This window comes from Tenrec ecaudatus, chromosome 10, assembly GCF_050624435.1.
Source record: "Tenrec ecaudatus isolate mTenEca1 chromosome 10, mTenEca1.hap1, whole genome shotgun sequence".
Taxonomy (NCBI): domain Eukaryota; kingdom Metazoa; phylum Chordata; class Mammalia; order Afrosoricida; family Tenrecidae; genus Tenrec; species Tenrec ecaudatus.
This window is the reverse complement of record NC_134539.1, coordinates 155357738-155380709: the sequence shown is the minus strand read 5'-3', so window position 1 is coordinate 155380709 and position 22972 is coordinate 155357738. Positions and strand designations below refer to the sequence as shown.

Here is a 22972-nt window from a genome sequence, read left to right as displayed (position 1 = left end):
AGGCCCGCGGATCTCCAGGGCTGCTGTGAGCGCACCTTGTCCTGGTCGCCAGGCGCAGAGCTTGGTTCTTGGTGATGAGTGAGGCATATGTGCTAATGGCAAGCTGCCTCCCCAGAGACAGCACTCCAGGTCCAAGGGCCCCCAGCGAGCGAGGGAGGGAGCCAGCGTTGCAGCACAGGCACCGACCGGGCAATGAAGGATGACAGTGTCTTTGGGAAAAATGAAACCAACAAAAAAACCACAGAAACACACTTATCTGAACAGCCAAGAAAAAAATTGCCATTTATTAAGTTTCAACAAAGCGTTGTACTTTTGAAAAGCAACTTTCGGTGCATTTTCTTCAACAATCACATTCTATGAGGAAAAACATTAAAAGCCACAAACTGTTTTTTTTTTTTAAATCTTAGAGTTACAGACATCTTTCATTCAAAATAAACGGCCAAAACACAAAAACAAAACAACAAAAACAAGAATATTCGTCCATCCCCCAATTTTATATCAGGGTTTTTTCTACAACTCGATGCTAAACGGCAGCATGGGAAGCTGTATGTCTGGGTGCACTGCGCGCACGAACGCCCGCGCGCACGCACATACACTCATTCTCACAGGCACACGCACGAGCGTGAGCACAGACGGGCACATGCACACTCATATTTGATGCTCATATGTAGGTATGAGGGCATCAAATATAGAGGATGCGTGAACGGCCTTGAGATGCTATTACTCTGAAGAGGCGTACAGAGCTAACCACACGAGGAAAACACGTGCGAGAGAGACGTCTGGAACCCAGTTTGTGCATAGTTCATGATCCTCTGAAAACCAGCTTCCGGCGTCTGTGGTCCTGCAGGACCTCTTTTTAGTTTTTTTTGTTTTGTTTTGATAAAACCATTAAAAAGCTAATTAAAAAATGTAATGCACAAGTTTCCTGATCAGGCAGGCAGAGAGCACAATGTTCATATATATCTTTTTTTTTTTAAAACATACTCCAGGGCATGTTATTCCATTGTCTTTCTTCCTTGCAAAACAATCAAAACATTGATCATTTTAAAACATAAAGCAATCTTTAATATATAAAGCACTCTTCAGACATCTATTTCTTTTGAGTCCATTATTTGGTAAGTATGGAACTGCTACACATTAGAGATTAGGCATTCCTTTTTATTTTTCTTCCTTTTCAATCACATCTTCAGTGCTAAGGAGTTGGGTTAGAAACACATGAGCCGGTGTGGAGCTGCCGCTCGGGAACCCTGGCTATCCCGAGGGAACGTCCAGCGTGTGTGCAAGACGGAGACCACGCCCCTGCTGTGCGTCTGACGTCGAGGGCGGACGCGGCGGCCGGGCGGGGGACCCCCACAACACTGTCACCCAGAGCTCTGAAGTAGCCCATCTTACTTGAAAATAGGTTTCTTTACGACGTGGGTTTTTTTTTTTTCTTTTAATTTTTTAAAATTTTATTTTAAAGTTTTGAAGGAGGGGAAAAAAAAGGTCTGTAAACAGGTGGGAGCCCACCGCTCAGGCCCCTCTGAAAGCAGTCACACTCCGTCCAAGTGCTTATTCCGTTCCTTCCGCGGGAACCTCCCACTTACAAGTATCTATGGCCACAGTTCTCGGCAGTCCGTGTTCCTTTGTCCCCGACCTGTCGAGTCCGAGCGGAGAAATGGTGCAATACTCTGGTGGTCGGCGCTTGCATTCATCTGGGACGGAGCTGCGGGGGTGGGGGTGGGGTGGGGTGGGGGGCACGCGTCCTGTCCCCCGAGCGGCGCTGCGGGCGTCACCGCAGCAGAGTCCTTGAGTAAACATCACACGTGACGCGTGGCCGCCGCCCGGGAGTCTTCGGCCGCGGGGCCACTGCGGGCATGCCGGACGCTCAGTGCAAAGTTAGACGCTAGCAATTAAACGGCTGACCGATGCGCCAAAGGAAAATAATCCAAGCATATACTGAATCATCGAGAACACCCAGTTAGATCCTCTCGCGCTGTCGCACACACACTCGCGCACACGCACCTAGGCTATGTATGAACTCAGAAATGTCTCCGTGAGCCTGTTTCTGTGTACTGACGTCGACCCGGAAGTGTAGAATTAGAAAGTGTTCACATTTCCTTATTGGCCTGCTGGATTCAAGTATTTGCATGTTTGATATGTCTTTTTTTTTTTTAAAGTTTAAAAAATATTTTTTGGGCTTAAAAAAAATGACATGAAAAAGTAATGACACAAGGGTAATGTGCATAGGCAGGTCCCCGGGGCTGGAGCGCTGGGCGCAGGCCACTCCTCCGGCGGCTTCTGTCCGTCCTCTGTGAGGCCAGGCTCGGCCACCCCCGCCCCTGATTAGGGCCGCCTCTGGTAATGTGCATAATCATCACAGGCTCATTTAAATAGGCTTTCCCCGCCCCTCCCACCCGCCCACCCGCAGTGATAAAATAACCCTTTCCAGCCCCGTCGGAAAGTGCCCTTCATGATACACTAGTCTAAGCAGCTTTACACTTAAAACCAAACGACACCACTCCGTACCAAAGTAGGGCGGCGACGGCGACACCAAATCAGAAGCTGTAGAAAGATCCTGTCACTAGCATGTGACGCCGACCAGGCAGCCTGCACTGTGGAGGCAACAGTTCGCAGGGGCTGCGGTGGCAGCGCGCAGGCGCTGAGGGTCCTCCCCAGGACAGAGGCCAGGCCCTCTCCGGCCTAGAGGGACTCCCCGCTCAGGAGGTCTCCTGGAAGCAGCGTGTTCAGTGGGGTGGGGCTGCCGATCACCCTGCTGTCTTCAGCGCTGGGGGGGCCCCACAGGCTGCTCGAGTACTGGGGCCCCCCACCCCACAGCAGGTCGCTGCTGCCCTTGCCACCCAGGCAGGGGGTGCTCCAGTGGCCGGTGTCACCGCGCACGAGGCCGTGGGCACTGCCCGCGGCACCCAGCCGGGCCTGGCTGGTCCCAGAGCTGGACTGCCAGCTGGAGGTGGGAGGCAGCGCCTGGCCCTGTGCCAGGAAACGGTTCACTTCCTCCTCGCCGGCAAACTCGGCCAGGATGGTGGTGTTCCCCAGTACACACCTGCAGTGGGGGAAAGGTGGGGTGTGAGCAGGGACCTGTGGCTGCCACTAACCCTTCCCTTTGGGACACCAGGCCCCTCCTCCATCCTGGGCATCAGCCACCAGGAAAAGGGCAACCGGTGGCTCAACTTTTGGCCACTCTACTGGTCAGTGCGACAGCACCCACAGGATGTCCAACGGAGGCCAACTGCCCAGCCTTCTGGGGCATCTGGGAAGCAGCTGAGGGCATTCACTGGCCCACAGACCCCCAGCCCCACCCCCTGGGGCTACCGACTGAGAATTGGGCTTGACAAAATTCCCTGTTCTTTTTTTTTTTTGTGAGTGAGAGTGAGTGAGTGAGTAAGTTAGAGTGAGTGAGTGAGTAAGTTAGAGTGAGTGAGTGAGTTAGAGTGAGTGAGTGAGTTAGAGTGACGTGAGTGAGTGAGTGAAAATTCCCTGTTCTATGCAGGGCTCCCCACCCATCCCACACCCATCATCAAAGGTGGCTCCCACTAGAGGAGGGGTGGGCCTGACAGTGGGTTCATTGTCGGTGTTCCCCAGGAAGCCTCCCTCTAAGTCAGTGTGTCAGCATGTGCAGCCTGGGATCTGGGGGTGGAGACGCACATGTGCAGGGACTTCTGGGCCTTGGCGGCCTCCTCCTTGGAGCTGTAGCGGACCACAGCGTTCCCTTGCGTCAGGTTCAGGTGGAATGTGACGAGAGGACCGTGCTGTAAGCACAGCGTCCGCAGCGTGGAGCCGTCGATCTGTGTGCACAGAGGAAAAAGGCCGTTCGGCACTTGGGTGGAGTGGGCACGTGGACACATGTGCTCAAACCATAGCCCTTTCCTCCAGCCTCACAGTTGGGTTGGTTCTGGGCAGGATAGCACTGCAGAGTTTGCCCTTCCAAGGAGCCCTGGTGGCATAGTGGGCAACAAGTTGGGATGCTAACTACAAGGTCTGCCATTCAAAGTCACCGGCCACTCCACAGGAGAAAAGCGAGGCAGAAACCCACAGGAGCAGTTCTACCCTGTCCTATACGGTCTCTGAGTCAGAACTGACTCTTGGACAGTGAATCTGCTTTGTTTTTGATTCCACTTTCAAGCATATAATTCAGTGGCATTACGCATGCCCACAGGGTCACCAGTCACTGCCAGAACTTTCTATTCCTGGACAGAAATCCTGTGCCCCTTCTGCAGGCAACTTCCCATGTCCTCCAAGCAGCTGCTTCTTTCCATCTAGTGGACAGTTCAGCTGGCCAGGGCCCCTTGTTGGGGTTTGATGCCCTCACAGGACCATGTACGTCATGGATGGCCTTTGATCGAAAGAGGTGCCAGATGCCTTCACAGAGCAGGGGATGGGGCCCCAGGGACTGCAAGGTCTGAGGAACAGGAGCAGGGCTCACAGCCACCCTAGCCGTAACTCGGCCGTAGAGCCTAATACCCAGCTGACTCCCACACTTCTCCCCAGGCTGGGTGTGCGCCAAGTACTGGGGGCACTCACCTGGGGTGTGAGGTTTCGAAGAACAAGCCAGCTGCTGGTCCTTCCTGAGGTGTCAGTACTCCAAGCAGAACCTGTGTGGGTTGGAGGGCAAGCTCAGTGTGCCTGGGCCAGTCAGATTCTTCTCTGACTCCAAGGATAGGGAACCCCTATACCTCCCCCCTCCCCCACCAACCTAAGAAAGCCCTTCCCAGCCTTTGAAAGGCCACATCATTTTCTGACAAACTCTTGCCGGCCCTCCTCCCAGCCCTGGAACCTGGCTTGACTACCACCTCTGCCTGTCCAGGCCCCCAGTGAACTCACGCTCCCGTCTGCCTGTTAGAAATTAACAGCTACCGCACATGCTGAGACTGAAGAGTTAACACTGCCACACTCAAAACAAGCAGCAGCAACTTCAAGCTCCACCTAAGGATCTAGAGCTCTCTGCTCAGAGCGTGGCCAGGGCAGCCAAGGGCCCACTGAGGTGCAGCATGGTGCCAGAGCCATGGCTTTTGTTTGCTTCTGCGCAAGGCCTGTGTCCCGACAGAAGCAAAGGTGCTCTGCTGAGTCGGGCCCCTGCGTGGGTGGATGCCTGGCAGCAGCTACGGATGCCCTACAAGCCACCAGCACCGCAGGGAGCTCTCGAGGGGAGTCCTGCCATCTAGAATGGCTTCTCTGCCCACCCACATACCTGAGGAGTAGGAGTTGGTCCAGCCGAGGGGGCTGGCTCCCCAGGTGGAGGAGGGCTTGGGGTTGGTGAGCCCGGGTGGTGGTCGAGTGGGTGCACTTGGGTTTCGGGGCGCCTTCCACAGCTCGTGAGACAGAGAGGCCTGGGTGTGGGTGGCAGGGCCGGAGGACCACGTGGACTTGATGTCTGACAGCTTACCTGGAGAGGCAGAGGGCACACACGTCTAAGACATAGGAGTAGGGAGGGGAAGTCGGACATCGAGGTGGAACACACTGCTGGGCCAGGGCCCGCTCGGCATTCGCTCCTGGTTTGCCTGACTGTGGGCACCTCATCCATCTGCTACAGTCCATTCTGACTTGAGGTGGCCCCAACTTGGCCAGGTGGGGACGGGGATGCTGCCCCACAGGGTTTCCGAGGGGAGTGGCTCACCAGGCCTGTCTCCCACAGAGTTCCTGGGCAGGTCTTCTGGTGAGCAAAAGCCACCTGGGCCCCCTGGGAAAACGCACCAGAGCAAAGTCACCATAAGCAAACCGGACTTCCCAGTGGGTCACGCAGGCCAGGGAGCAGCTCCCTCCTCCTGCCGCCCCTCACAAGTGCCTGCCACTGCCAGCCCCACCATCACTGCACAGCCAGGGTAAAATCAGAAGCCCCCTCCCCACCTCCGCCAACCCCAGGGACCAAGGGCAAGTCAAGAAGTTAAGGCAGAGCCACTGCCTCTAGAGGGGTCCCTAGACCCCATGAATATCCCAGGAACAGTTTCCAATTGGCATCAACTCATTTTATAACAACCACTGAACAGAAAACTGGCAAATGCCCCAGGAGGACCCTAGAGGATGGAAGGTGAGTTTCTGCCTGGTCCTTTGCTGAAGGGCTCTGGGACCGTGAAAGGTTTAACTACAGCACTTTTAAGTGTTACAAGGAATGGAAAGATTGGGAAAGTAAGTGGTGCTTTTGTAAGCAAGATGCTAAATAACACCAAAACATGTACCCTCCACACGCATCTCTGAAGACTCCCAGTATTCACTGAGGGATGGTGACCTACAGGTAGCATGCTCTCTGTATCTCTCCACAGCCTGGCTGTGCTTTCTGGGGCCAGACTCACCCAGAGTGCAGAGTCTGGATCCCCTCCCTTCATTGGGGACAGTCTTGGGTGAAGGGGAGGGAGAAGTGGAGAGGGGAGGGTACAGGCCCTGTGCTGGGGACTTGACAGGTATGCAATTTCCCCTCACAAGAGACTCCTGCTCACCCCCTTCTGGAGGTGAGGGGACATGCGTGAAGGTCCTGGCCACCAGGGCAAAACTTCTGGGCCATCCCTGACAGGGTGGGGAGCACAGGGGTGGGGGAGAGGAAAGGCGACATGGAGGGAGGCCAGAGCGTACCTGCAATGCTAGGTGCGGATGCCATGCTGCTGAGAGAGCTACTGTAGCCGGAGGCACTGAGCGGCCAGGCACTGGCGGCAGGCAGCGTGGCACTCTGGGAGGATGACGGGGAGGGCCCTGCAGAGCCAAACAGACACTGAGAACAATGGCAAGCAGTGGCCAGCAGTGCCAGCTCAGGACGTGAGGACATACACACTGGCTCCGAGCTACACTGCTGGCTGGACAGGACAGTGTGACATGGTCCAAAGTCCTGTCCCAAGCCCAGAGTCCCTCGAGGCCATTGTTCCTAAGGCTTGGGAGGCAGAGACTCCCCATCAGAATAAAGAGAGCCTATCATGGGGGCTTGAGAGTCATATAGGCCTCGCCTTGGACAGTCACCCTGGGACAACCGTCCCACAATGACAAGACGTCCCCAGAGCGCCTACTATTCCCTTTGTCACTTCCCCATGTGTCGTACACGTGAGCGCCGTTCAAGTCAGCCCCAGGATGTGGCACTTCACCTAGGTGCAGGATGATGGAAAAGTCCAATAGAAAATCCCTCCACCAAGAAGTAGAGGCTGGCAGGCAGAAGGGCAAAGATGGCGCCTGGCTCTGTCCCTCATGACCCGAGGTTCTGGCCTCCCAAGGAAGGACACTCTGCCTGACCCCTTCCCCAGAACGCAGGGCCCTCAGGCTGTCCTGCTGTCGAGGAGGATGGATACTATAGTGTCCTCACAGTCTGCAGGCCACGGACTTTACAGACGGAAGCCCAGCAGTACTCACTGTGTGCCCGGGGGTTGGGGCTATAGGCCCACCCTCAGGCGGTGTAGCAATGGACCGTGTCCCTTACTAGTTCATTTCCCTGGTCAATGATGTATCCATGCCAGCACAGCCTGAAGCAGGTTTCAGTGTGGCCACTCTGCTGTACACACTTCCCTTCTCAGGGTTAAAAGGATGCCCAGACAGCATCTGCTCAAGTGAATGCCTGAGCCAGAATCCCATGCGGAAGGGGACAGAGAAACGAAATGCAGAGGGCACCTCCACCACTCTGCTCCCAGGAAGACCAGATGGAGAGCCCCACTAGGGGCAGAACGGAAACACACCAACACATCACTCTTGTCCTTCAGGACTCGTGTCCCTACCTGATCTATGACTAGATTGACCTGGCCCATCAGCAGCAGGGTGACCACCAGACACTGCCATGAAAACACCGACTAGTCCCCATGAACTTGTGAAGGCCCCGTGCTGACGGCCCGCCCTCACCTCCGCTCTTGAGGAGGTAGCGGTTAACGTCCTGGATGGTGGTGTTAATCGTTGGCCCCGTGGGGACGCTGCCGGGAGTGACGTCAGGGTCGTTCTCGGGATCAATGTTCTGAAGTCCTTTCCACGGAACTCCAGGCTGGAATTCTGTCCATGGAAACCCAGACATGCGGCCCGCTTAGCTGCTGCTGCTCTGCTCCAGTCCGTGGAGGCGAGACTTTGGACTCGCTCCCACAGAACTCACCGGGTCTTTGGACCAGGCTAGAACAGACAGGTTGCTGAGCCCCCCTTCTCTGTCCTGTGTGCCCTCCCTCTGGATCAGAACAAAGGGGCTGCTGTCACACCAGCTCCCATGAAGAGGCCATGGCTGGGGGGGGGAGCACATACCCTCAGAAGGCCTGCTTCCTCAGCAACCCGTGTTCCATCACGCCCCCCACAGTCCACCATCCTGGTCGCACCTGGGGGCCAGCTGACGCTGGAACCATTAGAGATCCTGTCACTGTCGGCTTTGGCGCGGGCCCAGCTGTGGGGGACAGCTACGGGCGGGCTGGCTGGTGACTCACTGCTCTGGATTAAGTCGTACCGGCTGTAGGAGTCGTCAATAGCCGACTTGGCTGGAGGCCCTATGCTCAGACCTCCAGGGATAGCACCTGAGGACACAAAAGCGAAGGCTCAGTGAGCGCCCTGCTCGGAAGACCTGGGACACTGCACTTCTGGGCAGAGTGTGTCACATCATCTACAGCTGATGGCAATGGTTGACTAGGATTTCCAGGTTCCTGTAAAGCACCGCCCAGAACACAAGTAGGGGAGTGCTGTTGTGTGTCCACTCCTGGCAGCACCTCCTCCTGCCTTCATCCCGCTGGTTGCCTGGAGCCTTGCTTCCTGGAGCAGGGCAGTAGCAGCACTGGGCATGCTTCTGGCTGCCAGTCACACTCCCAGTACCTGCATCCCAGTCTGCACGCCCCTTGTACCCAAAGTCCCAATTTGGTTGCCAGCTGGGCACCTGCCTGGCCCAGACACCCACTCTGTCTGGTGGACCAGCTCCCAGCTCTGTCTAGGGCTTACCTGCAGGCCACACGGGGACTGTCTGCACACAGCATGGTGCTCGTACACCGTGCGGTGTCGTGAGCGTCCACGATGCTCTACGACAGGCCCCTGAGCAGGGGGGTTGGGGGCTATCATTGACAAGCGTCCGTCCCTCTGTGGGGGAAGGGCTCCGCGACTTAGTGCACGTTGTCTGCTCACCCAGACTCAGCCCTTCAGAAGTGGATGCCCTGGGGAAGCCTTGGGCTCTCATGATTCACCTGTCAGCTAAGATTCCAGCCACCCTGAGGTGGTCAGCAAGAGGCCTGGAGAGCTGCTTCCACAGAAGCCCTTCCGCTCTGAGTGACCCCAGGGTGCTGTGTGGATGCTGAGCCAACATCAGCCCTCGTACAAAGAGTGCTAGCTCATCAGGTAGGGAATCGTTCTAAAGTGCACGTCTCTGCCTGTTGACCTGGGGGCTGATGCCAGTCTCCCTGCTGTCAGAATGTGTTTCACCCTCCATAGCCCCAGGGGTGTGGGTGGAAACATGAACTTCCTAAACCGACCAGATGAGGGCGACTGCCTTCTCTCCTGCCAAGTACAGGGCCGTGCATCCAGGGACGGGGTCTACCTTCCTTGGTTCTTCACGAGTCCATTGATTCTAACTCTTGTCACTCCCACATTGGTGTGTGAGCTGGCAAGGCCTTGTGGGAGAGGAGAGAGCCTTATCTTTCTCCCCCAGAGTGGCTGGCAGCCCGGCCCTTACCCCATGGCACCACCAGGGCCCCTTCCATCAGAAAGGCTCTTCTCTCTTTCCAAGATACTTTCTATGGAGAGAGACACATGACCCACTGAATCCCTTGCCGTCTTGCTACAGAGCATCAGGGGAATGTGGGGCTCCCCAGGGAACTGGCCCTGGCCTGAGCACCTGGAGGCCTCTGTACCGTCTCAGGGCATGGAGTCTGGCAGAGCGGCCTCCACCATGCCAATCCTTCCTGAGCAGACAGACGTGGGGGGCCCAGGGTCACTCTCTGCTCTGGGCCTTTCCGGCATGTACGGGGCTGGAGCTCAGCTCTGACAGGGGACTTACACTCTCTGGAATGGAATACTGCCCACTCCACTTTCAACCCTGACTATAGAAAAGCAATCGGCTGACGAGCAGGCTGGCCTGGTCGGGTGGGGGTGGGGGCCCCAGGTTGACGCACCGAGCTTGCTGGGGTTGTGGTCGAGAGAGGCAGCGCTGGGCAAACTCTCCATGGAGTTTGGGTGTGTCCACTGGGGCAGGCGTGACTGGGACGGAGACGGTTCCTTCCCGGACAGGCTGCCAGCCATGTCCATGCTGTTTACATTCATGTTTGGGTTCAGTCCGGCTGAAACAAAACGCTGTTAAGGTAAACCTGCTTTCACTGCAAATCCTGGTGCCCAAGGGTGTGCCGAATAAGGATCCAGCCTTGGTGGTTCAGTGGGCTAAGGTGTGAGCTGCTAACCACCAGGCCAGTTACCCAGACCCACCGCTGTTCTTTGGGATAAGAGTTGTGGCCGTCTGCTCAGCCTCAGAAACCCCGGGGACAGATGTCCTCTGGCCTGTAGGGTTGGGACAGGTAGGAGTCAACTCAAAGGCTATAGTGGGCTGGTCACTGCAAAGACCTGGAAGGCCAGTCTCCGCCTTGATTTGTGCCCTGCACGTTACTGGGAACTACCCAGACTTAAGCTTCTGGGAGTCCTGCTACTGAATTGTGGTGAAAATGTTACCACACAATTATTGAAGGAGCCAAACCAGTTTTCATTTCACTTAACCATGACGGCGTTTTCTGATGTTAGCACACCTGATGGAGGGCTCACCAAACCGAGAGAAAAAAACAAACAAAAAAATAAGGTCTCTAATTCTAAACGATGCTCAAAGGGTCACTGAAGCAAGGGGACAGCAAGGCCCTGGCTCTGCCTGTGCTGAGCCCATACCCTGGAAGCTGTGCCGGAGGAGGAGGAGTGAGTGAAGCAGCGTGGGCTGACGGGCAGCCATCTGTGAAGGCAGCTCTACATGAGTGGAGTGAAGCCAGTGGTCAGACCATACCCTATGAGGGTTTGGGGGCAAGCGGGCCTGCAGGTCCTGTTGAATTCCAGCTCTCCGGTGCGACTGAGCTGGGGTGTGGTGTGGGTGTGGGTATGTTGGTGGGACTCACCAAGGGGGTAAGGAGTGAAGGGGTTGGGTGAAGACTGCTGCTCTTTGGTCTGCAGGTCGGGGAGGCTGGGTGCCTGGGGGTGTGGGGGGAAGCTGTCCATGGCCGATTTGCCTGCAGAGGGGTGCAGAGACAGAGGTGGTGGGGGCGGCTTCACGAGCAAGGCCTGAGCCAGCTGGCGCTGCTGCTGCTGAATTTGTTGCTGCAGGTTAGTGATTGTGCGCGCCACCTGCAGGGAGACACACACCGCCGTGCACAGGAGTTAGCAGGGCTGGGAGCTGTTCCCCCAGTCCAGTCCAGTCCCACCCCACTCCCACATCCCCCAGAAAGCCAGGGTGCTCACTTGCTGCTCCTGCTGCCTCATGGGTCCGGACACATTACGCTGGGCCTGTAACATCTGCTGCTGGATTTGTAAACGTTGGTATGCCTGCAGGTGGGCGGGGAAGAGGCAGAGTTAGGTGACTGAGATGTGGCTCGGGAAGCCTGGTGCCCCAATGGGCTTTAGTCAGTAACTCTTGCCCCCCGCTCCTGGTCTGGGTTGGCAATGAAGGTGCCAACCTTCATTGGTGTTTTGGTGAATGAGAGAAAACACTGCTCAGATCATAGGGTAAAATGAGAGGAAAACTGCACTCAGAGCAGGAGAGGGTTGTCTAGCACGACACACAGACCACCAGGGCACAGGCAGGCTCCATGCCAGAGGGCTGGGTGCTCAGCCCACCTCCCTGGATAGGTGGGCATGCACAGCTCATCGTGTGCACGTGTCATCCACAGGGGTGGCGCTTGTGCCAGGGAAGCCTCTGCTTGTTCACAATGCAAAAGGCTGTTGTGGTGCAAAGTTGCCGCCATGCAGACAGGCAAGAGTCGCCAGCCTCTCTCACAGCAGGGTTTGCTCGTGTTGGATCAGAGGCTGATCCAAACAAATAGCAGCAAAGAGAGCGGTGTGTCCCACTGCTGTCCCGCCTCCACCCTTACAAGGGAGCTGGAAACCATGCAGCCGCGGGAAGCCTTGAGGCTCTCCCAAAGAAGACTAACATCAAAACTCCTTTCTGTCGAGAAGTTATTTTAAACAAATAGAACATTAGACACAATTCAGCATCCTCCTGAAAACTTTCATGTCCTAGGGACTTACTGCAAAGGGAAAAGGAGATTCCAGAGAGCTGTATGACACACACTGTGGTGTCCTGTCAGAATGCACCGTGTGCACTGTGACTGTGGGGCTGGTGTGGTGTGAAGTCACCACGCAGCCCAGGCCTGTGAGTTAATACAGAACCTGCCCTGTTCTGGGGGACCAGACCCTGGGCTTATGAGATGCATGTGTAATTGGGGCACAGAAAAGTCCAAGGGCTTGGGGCTCCTACAGATAGTGGTCTTGGTCAGTGGTCCTGTCTTCTAGAAGCTGTCTGAGCTGCTCCTTGCACACCCCAGGGTCATTGCTCAGGAGCTGACATGGCTGGAGGAGACTTCTGGGTCAACCGGGCAGGGTGATGTTCAGTATATGTCCAGGGGTAAATACGTGACACCAGGAGGGTCTACACTACACCACAGGCCTTCCAAGAAAGGCCATGCTACATCTATACCTGCCCTCCTCCTTGAGGAAGCTGCAGAAATCAACCTCATGCCAGTCTGAGCTCTAGAATGCTCTTGGCGCCCATCCTTGGAAGAATTTAGAAAAGAGCCCCTCGAGTACCTTCTGAGCCTCAGTGCTGAGTGAGTGACTCTGGTCCAGTGGTCCATTAAAGAACATGCCAGAAAAAGATGGGGTCCGTGTTTTGAGGACGTGGGCAGGAGGAGTTCCACAGCCCAGGGAGACACTTGTCTTTGGTGAGAAAGCACCTTGCCCCAGCCAGTCTGAGAGAGGCTGGCCCCCAACTGAGACAAAGCGTGCTGTCAACAGTCAGCACCTGCTGCCGAAACGTGTCCCCGCCTCAGCAGGCCTGGCCACTCACCAGCTGCAGCTGATAGAGCTGGTTCAACATCGTCATATGCTGAGGATTAATTGGCGAGGTTAATAGTGCAGGGTTGAGACCAATGTTTTTTGCTGCAAACTGCAAAAGCTGTGCTTGAACCTGTTCAACAGAGAAGACACCATTAGGCCTTCCTACTAAAAAGCACTGATGGCCATGAAGTCTCTGGACTGATGACGCAAGGAAACATTTGACAGGTCCCTTGAGTAGCCACTTAGGGTCACTGAAAATGCTTGGATACTCTGACTGGAGCAGGAACAGGCTTTATCGAAGAATCACGAGGAAGCATGAAAGAACAACAACAAAAATGGTGACAGGTGCCGTGGTTGAACTGTGTAAGGTTCCGGTCTCATGTCCCATGCTGTTAATGCAAACAGAGGAGCTGCCCGGCCCATCACAGGCAACTGGAGCAGCAGCGCAAGTACGCTAGACACCACACCATGTCACTCTCCTAAGAGGTTCTGACCCAGGGTGGCCCTCCTGTCACGACCACCTTGTGCTCTTGACTCAGACCCTGCATCCCACAGTCACTGCTCTGGACTCAGAAAGCAGACTGCCCCAGGCTCACAGGTTGAAATCAGCTATCAGGGGCCCTGCTGGTACAGGCAGAGACATGGGGCCTGGCCCACCCGGAGGCCTTGGGACGTGACGGTCTATGGTCTCTCTGATGAGGACACGCTGTCGTGTCAGAGAGCCCATGGAAAGGCAGGGAAAAGGAACACGGGTGGAGCTGAGAGTGCAGGGCAAGCGGTGTCCAGCCTGGGAGGAGGCAGGTGTCCCGAATGGAGCTGACAGCCAGCGGTCCTCACATCTGCTCTCCCTGGCTGGGTGACCATGTGGGTGGAGGGAAGCATGGAGGTGCTGCCTACTGGCTCTGCTCCTTCCTGTAGCTGGGGGAGAACGTGTCTCTCATGCAGTCAAGTGGGTATCTGGCATGTAAGCACGATGTTCCCAGCTCAGCAGGACCTGGCCTGGCCTCTCTCCCTCTAGTCTTGGCCAGTCCCCTGGACTGAACCGAGCCATCTTCTCAGAGAGGATGAGGCCAGACCCAGGGGCAGATGCAGGGCACACCCTCCCCCGGCTGCCCGAGCAAACAGGAGGCCTGACCTGAGGGGATAGAAACTGAGGCACTTGAGCACGGAGACTGGGCTGGGAGGAGCTGAGGGGCTGCGCTGGTGGTGGCGGCGGCGGTGGCGGCATGGTCCTGGCTTGTGCTGCTCCGCTGTTGCCAAACATCCCCAGATTGCCACTTGGTATCTGCAGGGAGCCAAGCAGGGCACGTTCGTCACCTACCCAGGCTCTGGTGGTGGGTGTCAGGCACTGGCCTCCACCTCCTGCCAGGGTAACCCGCAGCCCGGAAGGCTAGGCAACAAGTCTGGTGCGTCCCTAAACAGGCAGCCGCGTTTCCACAGAGAGTGACAGACATACAGGCAGTTCTCACTTTGTCCACGTCTGCCTCATATCAGGATTGCGCCGGGCACCAGCCCGCAAGCCGCAATATGAAAATCCCAGTTCTATGCCCTGGTTTGCCCTCACCAAGGGGCCCTGGACGTGCCAGTCATGACTGTGTCACCGTGAGTGTGCCAACCTGGTGCTCCTGCAGCTGGTCCTTTAGTGTTCCCACACACAGAAGGGAAAACTGCCCACCCACTGTCACGGGGTCTGTCCCGCTCAGAGCGACCCTACAGCACAGAGTCCAACAGCACTGAGGGCTTCCAGGGCCACCTCATCTTTCTACTGTGAAGGGGCTGGTGAGCCTGAACTGCCAACTTTAGGGTTAGTAGCCCACACCCCAGCCACAGAGCCACCAGGTCTCCTGAGAAAGGCACACTGTGTGCTAAGCCTGACTTGCTGACAGAAGCACAAGTCCCACCGAGTGAGACACAGCACAGACCGGGATGGGCTGTGCTCAGCTTCCTGGACAAGTGGCATCCAAGGGGACCTAGGACTAGCATTAGACACTGGTACGAGGGCTGCACTGAGCTGACCAAACAGCCAACAACACACATTCCCACACACCCTGCTGTGGGCTGACCCTGTGGTAGGTCATCTGGGGTTGGTTTTGTGACTATCCTTGGCTGGGACCGGTCAGCCTGCAGAGAGGTGCAGTGGAGACCTAACCAACCTTCTCAAGAAGAGAGGCTGAAAGGTCCAGGCAGCAGCCCTTCTGACCCAGCCTAGCACTTGGCCCTCTCAGCTGGACTGGCGATTTTGACAGTCCTTGCTCGGCTGGTACCTGGAAGGCCAGTGACTGGAGCCCAGCAAAAGTTCCTCAGGAGACTTGAGCTGGCTGTGTGCCCGAGACAGTGTCACACAGGGTGGTTATGAGAAAGAGTCAAGAAGATGTCATACCACAACCACCACCCCAGGTTAGCAAGCAAGGTCACTCCCATCTCACACACAGCAGCCCTGTGGAGAGCGGGGAAGGCAGTGTCCCTATCAATCATCACACAGGGGACCACGGGAAGACATGGGGATAGCTCAGCCACCCGGGGACAGCTCAGCCACCCCAGGACAGGTCTTAAAGGGAAGGCTCCAGGGTGCATATGCAGGGCTGAGCAGACGAGTGAGGAGGGAGGTTCTGCAGTGGAAAAAGGCAGCACTGGTCTGCCTGGTGTCCTACACTGGAGAGCCTGGGGGCTAGGGGAGACAGTGTGGCAGCAGCCCCTGCCTGCAGGGGCTTCTAGCAGCAAGTGTCAGCTCTGCCCAAAGAGAGGCCGCTATGGGGACTTGGCCAGCTCAAGCCTCTGAGTGTCTTAGCAAGGGGTGAGCACAGAGGTCCCTGCACGGCAGTCCACTTGGGAGGTTTTGACTGTGCACCATTAGACCCGGAAAATGGAGCTGCCACCACATTGACATGGCCACCAGTGTCAGTCACATCAGGGTCAAGATGTCAGGGGCATTCAGGCCAGTGTGAAAGTGAACGTAATTTTGCAGTGTCTCCTAGAAGGTGACCTCATTTCAAGGACTGTCACTCAGCTCTTGCCTCCAGTCACTCTGGGGGTAAATCCTGACTGTCTCCCAGGCACCTATACATAATCAGGTCTACTAAAAAACCAGGCACACCATCTAAGGACAGTGTGTTACGTGTGTCTAAGCCCTCTCCCTGTGGCAGCCTTACCTGTCGAGAAGAATTCAAGTTTTGAATGCCCAGCCCTGAGGTCATGCCACTCAGGGTCTGGCCGGGGAGCGCGCTGCTGTTGGAAAGGGGGAGCTTCAGGCTTGGTGAAGGCAAAACTGGTGAAGGAGTGGGCTCTTCCACGAGGCCGCCGTCCTGTTTGGGGAGAGAGGGTGGGCCGGGAGATAGACGAGTAGGCAGATGAGGAGTGGGAGGATCCAAACCGTGTGGGCCAGAGGAAGAAGGGAAAGACAGGGGAACGCCGTTCCGATGCGGTTGTGGCTTTGGACATGCTTCATAAACGCACACGTGGACGGCAATGTTCTTTGCCCACGTTGGGACTGACCCTGTCTCGGAGAGGAGGGTTGAGGGGGCTGGGGCAGGGACAGTGGCAACTTCTCAGACCTTCCCTGTTGGAATGAACGAGTGCCCTACAGGTAGGCTGCGGGCTGACTGCTGCCTCCAGCTGCTATGACCCACAGAAGCAACCCCCTCTGAGGGCTCCATCTCACACTGGGCACCAGCCAGAACTGGTTTCCATCTCTACTAGTGGAGGCGGAGCTGTGTGCCAGGCAACTTTGCAAGTTCCTTGAAAGAAAGTTTACACAGGCCTCCCAGGCACCTTAAACAAAGCAGACAGACTGGGGCCACTGGCTTTCTCAGGTGCAAACATAGGATGCCAGTTTGGGGGCAGGGAGAAGGGGTGCTAGGTGAAGCAAGGCAACCAAGGCACCACACCCTTAGTCAGTTATGGCCTGGACCATCCGAGGGCTGTCTGCAATTCTGACGTGGCCAGAATGGGTACTGACACCTGCTGCCCCAGCCCGCTGCTGGGCCTGTGGGCATCCCGTGTCAAGCACATGGCCTATCCTGCCTGGACACAATTTTGTATTTGGATTGTATCTCAGACAGCCTCTCCCCACCAAGGCTGGATTTCGTCTCAGGTGATGCCTGCACGGTTGGACAAAAGGCAGAGTAGGCCATGCCCATGCTGGTCCTGTCTGACAATCCACACATCCGAGGGCTCTCAAATAGTCCATGGAGCAGTTCCACTCCCCAAATCCCATTTCCCCTCGAGTCCCTGGGACACACCATCTCCCATCCAGAGAGCCCAGTTGTCTCAGCTGTTGGCCCAACCTTTCAATTGGGTGGCCAAAGTGATGGCCAGGTGCAGGCAGTATGCCTGACAGTGCCTAGTTCCCAGGGTCCCGGGTCCACATCACCTCCGTAACACAACTGTCAAGTTTTGCATCAGGGACAGCGTTCACACAGAGATCACCCCCAAACAGGCTACAGACCGCCTCCAACCCTACCTTGTCGAGAAAGGTGGGGCGGTCCACAGAAGACTCTTTGGAGATTGGTGGGCGGCAGCCGAGGGGTTTGGTGACCATTCCGTTATAGTCGGTCACTCCCAGTCCACGCTTGTCCATGTCCACCTTCTTTTCCAGCAGAGCACCTGAAGCAGGGCACAGGGGCCACAATGACACAAGATGCCCGTCTCTGCTACTCTGAGCTCCCTTCCATGTTGTCGGTAACCTCCTCGGATGGCCAGGCTATCAAGCCCCATTTGCTGAGTCCCCCCATTTGCAGGAAGTCAGCAGCATGTCCCTTTACACAGTGTGCGTGTCTGCCCACGCATGCGTGTGCTGGGAAAAACAAACAAAATGGGCCAGTCTGCTGTGCTGGCCCTATGCCTCCTTGGGAGTCCCCGCCCAGCCTGGCACCTCTGGGGTGCCCTGTGACTTACTCATGGCCTGATCGAGACTCAGATTGTTGCTCTTCAAGGCCTCCTCGGCTGGTTCTCTCTGCGGAGAGAGCTTCTGTTAGGACTGCCTGCTCTCGGTGTACGAGGTCTCGGCTAGCAGCTGAACCACTTTCCCACTGCCGAGGCACAAGGGCAGTTGCTTAAAGACACACAGGACCAAGATGATGGACTGGTCTGATATGGAGTGAAGGGGTGTGTGCAGTGCCAGTGGGACCCCGTGTTGCTCAGGAAGCCATAGCCACACTCAGGCACCAAGAGCAGGTGGTGTGAGCTTCTCAGCTTGGGGGTGCCTCATCAGCATGGTGGGGAGTGTTTGGGGGGATTATGTCAGCATGGGGAGCTCTCTGCCTCCCAGCTCTAATGGCAACTACTTCTCACCAAGAAATGACCAGCTCCCCATTAGAGACCAGACCCTGGGCACAATGCCAGCCCGGCAGTGCGGCTGGGACCCTCTGGTCAACTGGCCTTGCTCCCACTCCCCCCAGCCCCACAGAGGGGAGAGACTGGCACCAGCGCTGTGCCTCCCTGAGGCCAGGGTGACCACCTCAAGCCTGTGCTTCCTTTGCTCCCCCAGCACCCAGTGCTCGCATAAAGACTGAGAGGAGCGTGTGAGGGGAACAAGGGTCCAAGCACAGCCCAGAGACAGAGCAGATGGGCTTCACTCTCAGACCATCCCCTTGGTGTGAGGCTGCCGCTGCATGGTCTTTTCTAGACAGGGGGAGCAGGAATCTTTCCCACTTATTGCACAAATGGATGAAGATCAACTTCCAAGGACACACCAGAAGAAAACACAAAGCCAGAAAACTGTGGAAGCCAACAGAAGCAACATCCCCCTCCGCAGCAGGCTTTCATAATAGACATGAGCATGATCTGGGTTTTTTTTGGTGTCCAGAGTGACAGTCCCCAGTCAACAGGCTGAGTAATTTATAAGTCAGGTGACATCAACAACCTCATCCTTCAAGTGACACACCACCCACATGCACAGGGGCACCCTGGACCCTCCTGGTGGGGAGAGGGGAAGTGGCCAGTCACCGGGAAGCCCATGTCAGTGAGTTGTTTGATGAGCCGTGTCAGGATCCAGGCATCGTCCTGCTTGCTGGACGTCTTCAAGCCCTGGAACGGAGAGGTTATTAGGTATATCCTGGGGCCAGGCACATGGACAGCAACACGTTTCCTGTTCTCACCTGTGCTCCTTCAATCCTGCTGGGTGGACAGGGAGTGTTCCCGAGGCATTGCACAGCCCCCTGACCCACAGGGAGATGGCTACAGTGCACTGACAGGCTGAGACAGGCACCCTGGATGATCGCAAGTGATTCCCAATAAGCTTATGACCTCGTGCAAGAACTGCCTTTTGTAAGATGGTAAACTGCAGGTATTTGTTGTGTGTAGTGGAAGATGCAAGCAGCCTGCTTGTGTTCCGAGTTACTCTTTCCTAAGAGCTCTTGGTGTGGAGGAGAGGGAGGGCAGCAGAGGAGCAGGAAGGCCTGCTCTCCCCTGGGGGAATGGGTGCAACGAGCCCAAGGTCCACTAATGGCCATCTTCCTGGTGCTTTACAGACAGGAGCCCTCCCCTCCCCTGGCCCCTCCAAGGACACAGTAACAGATCCACCCTGAGGGCTGAGCTAAACCAAAAGGCTCTTTCTTCCAGGGAGGAGCGTATTTGGAACTTGACTGTGGCCCCAGATGGTACAATATTCTTATAGACTAATTTGTCATTTCTGCTATCTCAGTGGGCTGTGCTATTGCCAGCCCTCCTGGGAAAAAATTCTTTTGGACGTCACTTCTACACAGTCTGCACGGAGCCCTGGTCTCAGTCTTGGGGTCCTGCTTACTGCCAACTGACAGCTTCATGGAATTTAGCTTTTTTGACAGGTCACACATGCAGGTGTGAAAAGGTTCACTTGCTTCCATCTTCTTTTTGCCAAGAGAGATACCTGCCCAAGCCCCTGAAGCCCCTGGGAGCTGTGTTACATGTTGACCCTGCCGCCCGCCCCACTGGCAGCAGTTAGTCCCTTCCTATGACGTTTTGATAAGTGCATCACAGTACAGGTTCTCAGGGCTTTTCAAAAGTTCACCTCACACTACTTTGTGTTTATGAAAGCCCTACAGTGGGGCTTGTTTTCATGAACCGAAAGAAGTCTGAACAGGGTGTTTGCTTTTGTCCAGCAGCGGTGTTCCCTGGGGGAAGGAGGGGTGTCTGAGCGAGCCTGCGCTGGGGTGCTGCACATGACGGTCAGGTCAGGGTCCACGTGTTACTTGGGATGCGCCCGGTGGCCGAGCGGTAGTTGCTTCCAGAGGCTCCACAGCAACACACACTTTGGCTCAGGAGGGAAGGAGCCTTTTATCACACTTCTGTGCAGCTTTCGATACCATGGATGTGGCATGATTTGCCACCCCATCAACATATATGAAGTGGTCTTGTTTTTCACAATGTTTGCTACTATCCAAAGGTGCACTATAAGCCTGTGTACAAATGTGCTGGCCGTGCTGTGAGCAGTGGACCACACTGGCCACTGGCTCCGCATACCCTTCTACAGGCTGTGCCTGACAGACGATCATGTGCAAGGGCCCTGGGTTTCCCTGGATGAACCCCCTCACTCACGCCTGGTGCTGCTGCCCTCTCCCGGGGTCTCCCAGGGCCACTTCTCCTGGCTTCTCGTGAGGAGCATCCGGTCATGTGCTTGACTTGTTTTTCTGCTGGCCTTGGTTTTTAGTCTCCTTGAGATTGGTTTCCAGGCCCCTCTTTCCATACTGGGGTCACGAATCTGTTCCTGGGAACATAAGTGATGGCCATTTCCCTAGCTTGTCATTGGAACCTGATTTGACTCCTGTGATGCGATTTCTAGGCTCCTCTACTGAAATCGGCAGATCTTTTACTTGGGACTTTTTGATTCGGGCCAGCGTTTGCGTGGCCTCTCTCCCTCCAAGATGACGTTTGACGTTCTCTCGTGTTTCTTTCACATGTACGCTTGTGATGTAACCGTCGCTCATCCTGAGTTCGGACATGCCTCACTTCACTGTGCTTCAGACACCATGGCTATTAATTTACCTTCAATAGACTAAAGGCCGGGCAGCACTGGATCCAGCAAGTCCATTGGTCCTGTTCTTTTCCCAACAGTGCATGCTCGTTCTGTTCATTCTTACAGACTCCCACACTTCCCAGATGCACACCTAACAGACCACAGTGGAGCCACAATGCAACTTCTCTAGGCACAGGGACTCGCTGCACTGAAACCTCAGGGCCGCCTGTCTCTGGGAACTGGGCACCTGGCGTAGCTTCCCCGCTGGCTGCCCTCCCACTGCTGTAAGACCACCTCACGGGCTCGCTCAGAAGCCCACGGTGCTCCCCTAACAATGAAGACCTGAGAAGAGTGTGTGGGCTAGGTGGGCCATACTTCCATGAAAGCCGGGAAATGTGAGAAAATATCCACTAACCTGCTAGAAAATACACCTATTATATGCTGAAATAGAGCTTTTAGTTGAAAAAAAGATGGCCCAGTCTGCATTTGGTAGTGCTGCACCCACCTTTTGAAGTCCTTTTTTGGGGGCACTGCCCCAGGAGCCACACGAGGAGGTGCCATCTTGGGAAGCGGCATTACTCCACGCGTCCCCGTCTTCCTCCTCCCACTGACTGGTGCTGAGGCGTCCTTCGTCTCCCCCGCTGCCCCAGCCTTCTTGCATAGATTTTGAAGCTGCAGAGAGAGGGACAGGGAGAGAGAGAGAGAGAGAAAGAGAGAGAGAGTGCACAGACAAGATGTCAGCAGAGTCATCACTGTAACACAATTCAGGGGAACAAGTAGGAAAGGGTGTATGAGAAACTATACACACAATCCCGTTCCTCCCAGATATAAGGACTGAATTTCTCAGCGCAGATATGTAATGTGTACGCACATGTACAGCCAGGACTGTCCTTCAGGCTCCAGCTATTGGCATGTGTGCTGCTCTGAGCTGTCCCAACAATTAAGAAGCCACCTGGAAACAAATACCGAGCTGATGCCAGCTCGCAGCGGCATTATAGGACAGGACGGAACTAACCCTGTGGGTTCCCGAAACAGTGGTTCATTTTTTGCTTTTAGGTAGGTCCTAGTTGATGCTTAAAAAATACATATTTTCCACTTTTTGGTGAAAGTTTACGTAGCAAATGAGGCTGCCATTGAACTCCTTCAGCATCTTCTATACACGCTGTCCAGTGACACTGGTTACCTATTGTGTTCCCACTGTGCTGGCACCTGCACTTTGTCCATCCCCGTTCCACTTGTGCTAATCGAGGGCTCCTGACTCTGTGAGCTAGGGCACACACTGACTGTTTGGCCTCAGGTAGAGACTGCACTCTTCACGGAAGTAGAAAGCCTTGTATTTCTCCCTTTGAGCAACTAGTGGTTTCAAAATGCTCGCCTTACGGTTAGCAGCCCAACGCGCAGCCACTGTCACCAGGGAAGGGTGGTCTGCACGCTCACTCATGACAGTTTCTTACACTGGGCGGCCAAGGCAGCACCAGGAGGGGAGATTTCTTCTTCAGTTGCTCTAAGTGTCAATGGGGAGTAGTTGGTGGTGGTGGTGGTGGTTTGGGTCTGCTACAGGGTGCCTGGTGTCACATGCTCTCAGACACCAACCAGGGAGAGAAGAGTGGCCGCTCTGGCGGGCCGAGTGAGCAGTGCGAGGCTGTTTAAAGGGGCAGGGCAGAGCAAGGGCTCAGACGCGTGGCTGTTGCGTTCTTGTGTGTATTTATTAATGTCAAATGGGAGGCTGCAGGGTTCTGTTGAAAGCAGTTCTTCTGTGGCCATACCAGGGCAAGTCAGAAAGTATCGCCACTGGGGCTCAGTGGATGGCTGCAGGCCGTTCTCAGTCATGGTGCCCTTGAGGCACAGCAACCCCACGGAAGGCCAACAGAAGGAAACACTGCGCCGTCCCGCCCCATCCTCACAACTGGGCTCATGTGTAAGCCCATTATTATGGCCACGGTGCCAATCCACCTTTGTCTAAAACTTCCAATTCAAAACAGTGGCTTCTGAATGGATCTGCTGGGCCAGTTCAATTCCAGCAAAGAGGTTAGTTCAGAAAGCCATGGGGACTGAGGCTTGAGATTCCACAGGGGTCATCGGGGCAGAAACTGCACTGGTGAG

The 22972-nt window shown here is 55.6% G+C and overlaps 1 protein-coding gene across 2 annotated transcripts in view; it reads right to left on the bottom strand.

Moving 5' to 3' along the window:
- Nucleotides 1–2407: 2407 nt before the first annotated feature.
- TNRC6C (trinucleotide repeat containing adaptor 6C) overlaps nt 2408–22972 on the bottom strand; it is a 90802-nt gene continuing 70237 nt past the window's right edge. Inside the window, exons 7-23 of one of the 2 annotated variants that reach the window (XM_075562276.1) lie at nt 21375–21541; nt 18883–18963; nt 17833–17890; nt 17399–17541; nt 16089–16241; nt 14075–14224; nt 12950–13069; nt 11347–11430; nt 11007–11232; nt 10032–10196; nt 8262–8453; nt 7807–7950; nt 6565–6681; nt 5189–5383; nt 4522–4592; nt 3646–3785; nt 2408–3043 (exon numbers count right to left, since the gene is read on the bottom strand). In XM_075562276.1, coding sequence (XP_075418391.1) covers nt 2683–3043; nt 3646–3785; nt 4522–4592; nt 5189–5383; nt 6565–6681; nt 7807–7950; nt 8262–8453; nt 10032–10196; nt 11007–11232; nt 11347–11430; nt 12950–13069; nt 14075–14224; nt 16089–16241; nt 17399–17541; nt 17833–17890; nt 18883–18963; nt 21375–21541 — 2567 coding nt within the window. In that variant the 3' untranslated portion in view covers nt 2408–2682. The remainder of the gene's footprint in view (nt 3044–3645; nt 3786–4521; nt 4593–5188; nt 5384–6564; nt 6682–7806; nt 7951–8261; nt 8454–10031; nt 10197–11006; nt 11233–11346; nt 11431–12949; nt 13070–14074; nt 14225–16088; nt 16242–17398; nt 17542–17832; nt 17891–18882; nt 18964–21374; nt 21542–22972) is intronic. The other variant, XM_075562277.1, reaches the window with a different exon arrangement.